This window comes from Muscardinus avellanarius (assembly GCF_963383645.1).
Source record: "Muscardinus avellanarius genome assembly, chromosome: 16".
NCBI lineage: Eukaryota > Metazoa > Chordata > Mammalia > Rodentia > Gliridae > Muscardinus > Muscardinus avellanarius.
The window spans coordinates 22,518,813-22,524,814 of record NC_137802.1 but is presented as its reverse complement, the minus strand read 5'-3'; the positions used below and the strand labels follow the sequence as shown (position 1 = coordinate 22,524,814).

Genomic DNA, 6,002 nt, shown 5'->3' with positions numbered 1-6,002 from the left:
GTGACCAGTCTGCAGTTCAGCCTCCATCTCAGAGCACTTATCTCGAGTACCCACCGGCCTCCAGGACCCAAATACCCTGAGTAGAGCTCACCCCACTCCTGGTAAAGATCTTATTCTCTAGCTGGGCATGGTGGTACACTCTTGTAATCCCAGCAATCGGGAGGCTGAGACCTGGAGGATCGCGGTTCGCAGACAGCCTCAGCTACTTAGTGAGGCCCTCTGCAACTCAGTGAGACCTGGTTTCAAAATAATAAAAAATAGGGCATGGGGTGTAGCTCGGAGGTCAAATGCCCCTGGGTTTCATCCCCAGACCCGCAAAAAAAAAAAAAAAAAAAAAATCTTATTCTCTAAGAACGGAAGCCCATACCTCAGCTTGCTCCCCTTCCTCAGGCTCTTTCTACCCTGCTCCAGAGGCCCAGGCCCTGGTGCGGCTGCTTCAGGTGCAGCGCCCTGGCATAGGGCACCTCGACTGCTCAGTGGCTTCAGACCCACGTGCAAGTCCTGGTCCTAACCTTGGGCGAGTCCCTCCACCAATCTGGCCTCAATTTTTCCTATTATAAAATAGGGATGATAGTATCTAACTTGAGATTGTTATTCCATAACAGGAAAATATAGAACCTATGAAGCCTGCTTGAAGTCAGGTTAGAATGACTGGCTGCAGCCTGGGGTACTGACCTGCCTGGCTTGCTACCGCCGCCATACATGGCTCCCACGTTCACGCCTTTAGTCCCTACACACGTTGACCTGCTCTTCACCCTTACTTCTAGGCTCTCAATGCCATCTTTCCTCAAAGTGCCATTACCTAAAGGTGTGGGTGCTGGGAGCGGCACCAGCATCACGTCAGAGGCCAGGACCAAAGTCTGTAACTTTAACCACTTCCCAGGGACTTCTGATGCAGGTGGCTATGGACCACACACGGGGGAACCGCTCCCATTCTCATCCGAGAACCTCAGTGATCATGAATGTGGAGGAAGTGCAGTGCTGGTTACAAAGAAACAGGCTTGATTCTAAGCATTTTCCAAATATGACTATAAACTTTTTTTTTTTTTTTTTTGCAGTACTGGGGATGGAACCCAGGGGCAATCTACCTCTGAGCTATACCCCAGCCCTATTTTTTAAATTATTTTGAAACAGGGTCTCACTGAGTTGCAAAGGGCCTAAGTGGCTGAGGAGGCTGTCTACGAACCACAATCCTCCGGTCTCAGCCTCCCAAATGCTGGGATTACAAAGTGTGTCCCACCACACCTAGCGACTATAAACCTCTTAAAATGAGAATAACCATTAACACATCACAAACCAGTGTTCTGGGAAATGCTAATAAAGTTTTCCCTTTATTTTGGTGCTGAGGATGGAACCCAGGCTTGGCACATGCTAAACATGTGCCCTTCCACTGAGTTATACCTCCAAGCCATTGTTTTTGGGGTGTGATTTTTAAAAGTTAAACAGACTGGAACCTAGGAGTCAGCAGCCAGCTGTGACTATGTAGGTCCCACCCGGCCGGCTCTGACCCTCCCTCTTTTCCGTTAGTCCCCCACACCCTAACACCGTCCTCTGAACTGGTGGCTCTCCTGGGGTTACCCCATGTCCTGCAGGAGGAACCCTGGGGGTTGATGTGAAGTTAGGATAGTGTGTTTGGCTGGGGTGGACAGGAAATGAGGGGGTAGCAGTTTGTCTGGGGTGAAGGCGAAAGGTCTGACCATTACCCCTCCCCAGATGGGTCACCCAGAGCGATGAGCAGCAGCCAGGTGCAGCTGGGGCTGGTCAGTGGCAGAACATTTTGTCCTGCCTTTTTTTCTCAGGCTCAAAACAGGCACAGCTGTCAACTGATATGCTCGGAGGGGTGTCCCTTACCAGGAGGAAAATGAATCTATTGCTTTATAAAAAAAAGTCTGATAAAAACCTAAGAGAAAAACAACAAAAGACCTAAAAATTAGCCCACCCTTTAAGCACCCAGACATGTTTCTGGGGGCAGTGACGTTGGGCAGGTTGGCGAGCCAGTCTCCCCATGTAAACAGCTCCAGGGCCCTGGCACCGCCTGCCAGCAGAGGGCGCTGTGGCCCTGGACAAGCTCCGGCCATGACCAGGCTGGCTCCTGTGGCCACCCGGCTGGCAAGTGCCAGGCTGCCTCCTGTCAGGGGAAACAGGGCAGAACTTAGATCCCAACCCCATCTCACACGCATCACGTATACACAGTCCCCACACACCCTCCTAGCAATTCACTTCCCTGCACAGGCCTGGACCTCCACATGTCAGCCACAGCCTTACTTCCTCCCCACAGAGACAGCTGTGTGTGGGGTGCCCTGTGGTACCCTTTAATTCCATTCAGGTCGCAGACTGGACCAGAGGGTGGCAGTAGAAACGTGCTCCCCCTGCACAGAGGGAGGAGGTGGGGGACAACTGTCAGCCTCGCCGCGGCGCCTGAGGCTGTGTGTGACCATCCTGCCCCGGGCCATGCACCGGGGGCTTCTCCACAGGCCTCAAACGAGAGGACAGGCCATGGGGGCTGGGATTACAAAGGGTTAGCACCAACAACAGGAAGCGGGTCCTTCCTTCCTCAGGCAGCCGCAGTCTGGGGGTGGGGGGAGAGGGGCCAGACGAGGGGTGCAGACAGTGCAAGCCTTTGTCCTCAGCAGGCGTGGTCAGTGGGCATGCAGCCAAGGGGCAGGTGGTGGGTAGTGCATGGCAGGCCCCTCTGCTTTGGCAAGAGGCAGAATCCAGACCCTTGAGGGAGAGAGCCCGCGTGCTGGGGTGCCCTCAACTCCTCCTGCAGGCACCATGGAAACTCAAGGCCCCAGCAGCCCTGGGGGTGGCAGAGCAAAGCCAGGGCCTCCCTGCCTCTGGTGGCAGGAAAAATCGCCCATCCCGGGCCCTCCCTTGTGTCCTTCCATTGCAGAACTCAGAGGCAGGGCCAGGCCCTGGCTGGGAGTGTGGGTGGACTCCAATGTGGAGAAGATCCTGGGGCATCTTGTGGGTGGGGAGGAGGGCGTCGGTCAGTCACTGGAGCACAGGCAGGAGGCCGTGGTTCCAGGTGGGGAGGCTACACGAAAGCCTCCCTGTTGGACGAGCCATTGATTTTGAGGAAGAGCTTGTCATCTTCCCGCTTCTGCTGCAGCCGCCTCTCCAGCTGGCGCCGGTAGCAGATCAGGTAGAGGGGCAGGCAGAAGCCCAGCATGCTCATGACGAGCAGCCCCACGTTCACCTGTGGGGGACAACCGTCACAGGGAGCAGGGCCACCCAGTGCCCTCCCTCACACTCAGGTCTGGAGACAGGAGAGGAAAATGGAGACAGCAGGGTTCAAGGGCCTCAGGGCCTGACATACCACAGTCCAGCAACTGAACTCCCTGGGTCTTCAAGGGCCACTGGCAGCCCTTGGGGCCTCCTCCTCATCCTCCTCAGACCTACTGATCCGGACCTCAGGCTGGTACAACTCAGGCACCTGATTGGGAATCTAGACTCTTGGAAAGGGGCACTGGGACAAGAACTTTCTCCTATTTGTCCTGAAATCAGCTCCAGAGAGGCTGTGTGTGTGTGTGTGTGTGTGTGTGTGTGTATGTGGGGGTAACTGAGGATTATCCAGGGGCATTTTTTTTTTTACCCCAGAACTTTTTTACTTTTTGTTTTGAAACAGGGTCTTGCTAGGTTGCTGAAGTTGGTCTTGAACCTGTGATCCTTCTGTTTCAGCCTCCCCAATACTGGGATTGCAGCTGTGTGCCACTATCCCCAACCATTCCCTCCTTCTCTCTTTCTGGTACTAGAGATTGAACCCAAGGGTTCCTACCTCTGAGCTACACTCCCAGGCCTTTTTATTTTTATTTTGAAACACAGTCTCACTATGCTGAGACTGGCCTCAAACCTGTGATTCTCCTGACTCAGCCTCCCAAATACTGGGATTGCAGGCACGCACCACCGTGCCTGGCTCCAGCAAGGCCATTCTCCTCCTTCCTTCTTCCACCATTCATAAGGGGGACCCTTAGTCCCAACCAGAGTTCCCAAACGACCTGACCTTAGTGCCTTGAAGCCCCCATAAGACACCTCCCAGATCCTCGTCAACAGAGTGGGGCAGATGCCCATGACCCCAACTCTTCTTACCCACAGAGGGTCTCCTTGTAGAGGACCCATCATGGCCAGAAACAGTGGCTGCTGCAGGAGAGCGAAGAGTGCGCTGACCAGGGACTGCAGGCCTGTGAGGCTGCCGAACTGCGTGGAGGGGTACCTGTCGGGATCAGACCTATCAGTGCCATCTCGGGCTTCCCGACCCCGCCTTGGCCGGGCCAGGTGTGCTGTCCCAAGGCTGCAGCTTTGGCGCCTGGAGGGCGAGGCAGGGCAGCCTCAGAGAATGACTGGGTGCTGGCCCAGGAATTACTTTCTGCTGAGCAGTGCTTTCAGATCAGTCCAGCTCCAGGCTCACCCCCTCCCCACCCAGAAGCACTCGGGCCTGTGGGCAAGAGGCTGGGCCCGGTGGAAAGCGCAGTGCTAGCGAGAGTCTGCGGCTTAGAAGGCCCAGGGCGCAGGCTGGAGCTGGGCCTGGCTCTGCCATCCGGCCTCTGGAGGACCATTGCGTAATCACGGAAACTCGGCATCACAGTCTTGCCTCACGCCCTGCCAGGGCAGCCACAACTTCCTCTAGGCCTGGGGAGCCAGGCAGGGGCCAGGCAGACCTGGAATGACCCCCGAGGGATGCTGCCGGGAGAGGGAGGGAGTGCTGAATTAAATCTCAACAAACCTAGGGAGGGGCTCCGACAAGAAAGGTGCTGTTCTCAGGGCAGAGACAGTGGATGACAACGTCTGGGGTGGAATTGGGGGGCCAAGCCCTGGGCCATAAAAAAGGGAACAGCTGTGTAGCCTCTTGGAAAAAAAGATGCAAGTCTCATTTTAGCCAGAGCCTGAGGATCTGCATAAGCCCATTCTGGGCCCAGGTATCTAAATCAGGCCCCTGTTGAGGGCTTTTTGAATTGCAACATTTAGCTTTAGGCAGTCCAAACCCAACCCTGTTCTTCCCAGCAAGTGGCCATGATCTGGCTGAGCAGTGGCCCCTGAGGCCCTAAGGGGCAACACAGGTGCACTGGCCCTGGACACAGGGACCGACTTCATGCTAAATGCCTAGGCCTGTGGGCAGCCAACTGACTGCTTATTGACTCAGCTCCCGCCAGGCATGGCTTTCCCTGACATTCCCAGCAGAAACCCTGGTACCTGTCTCCTGATGCAAGAAGACAAACCTTGCCAGGGTGGGCTGGCCCAGCTTCAGGGTCTCAATCCTATCAGCAACCTCCTCAGGTCATCCCTTCCCCACCGACCACCAAACTACCCGTGGTTCCCAGGACTTACACGGCAGCATACAGGCCCCCGACGGCAGAGTGGATGAATCCTCGAACAATTGTGTGCAGAATAAAGGAGACGATCTGAGGGAGGGAGGCCACAGCATGAGCCGGACACCAGGGCCCTTGCCTTGGCCCCTCCTCTGTTCCTGGCTTCCTGAGTCACGGGAGTAGTGGGCTTGTACCAGCTCTCCAGAGCTGACTACTGAACTTTCAGAAATTCTGCAGCCAGTTATTAATCAGAGTCATAAGGAAAAATTAAATCAAACCGGGTGTGGTGGTGCACGCCAGTATGCCCAATAACTGGGAGGCTTAGATAGGAGGACTGAAGGCTCAAGGCCAGCATGTGTTAACTAGTGAGACTGTCATTTAAAAATAAAAAACAAGCCAAGCATGGTGGCGCACGCTTGTAATCCCAGCATTTATTTGAGAGGCTGAGACAGGAGGATCCAGGTTCACGGATAGCCGGACAGCCTCAGCTATTTAGTGAGGCCCTCTGCAACTCAGTGAGACCCTGTTTCAAATAAAGAATTAAAAAAAATATATATAGGGCAGGGGGTGTGGCTCGGAGCTCAAATGCCCCTGGGTTCCACCCCCAGAGCCGCAAAAAAAAAAAAAAAAAAAAAAAGTAATGAATACTCAAAACTTCTCACTTCCTCATTCATTTACTATGTTTCACTATGGTGC

General features: G+C 54.6%; 1 protein-coding gene across 3 annotated transcripts in view; it reads right to left on the bottom strand.

Annotated features, from left to right (window-relative positions):
* Positions 1-3,037: 3,037 nt before the first annotated feature.
* The window catches only part of SLC43A2 (solute carrier family 43 member 2), a gene marked incomplete at both ends in the record, with an annotated part of 52,570 nt that continues 49,605 nt past the window's right edge, over positions 3,038-6,002 (bottom strand). For all 3 annotated transcript variants that reach the window (XM_080712585.1, XM_080712583.1, XM_080712584.1), the window contains 3 exons: positions 3,038-3,199; positions 4,090-4,213; positions 5,326-5,399. In XM_080712585.1, coding sequence (XP_080568711.1) covers positions 3,038-3,199; positions 4,090-4,213; positions 5,326-5,399 — 360 coding nt within the window. The remainder of the gene's footprint in view (positions 3,200-4,089; positions 4,214-5,325; positions 5,400-6,002) is intronic.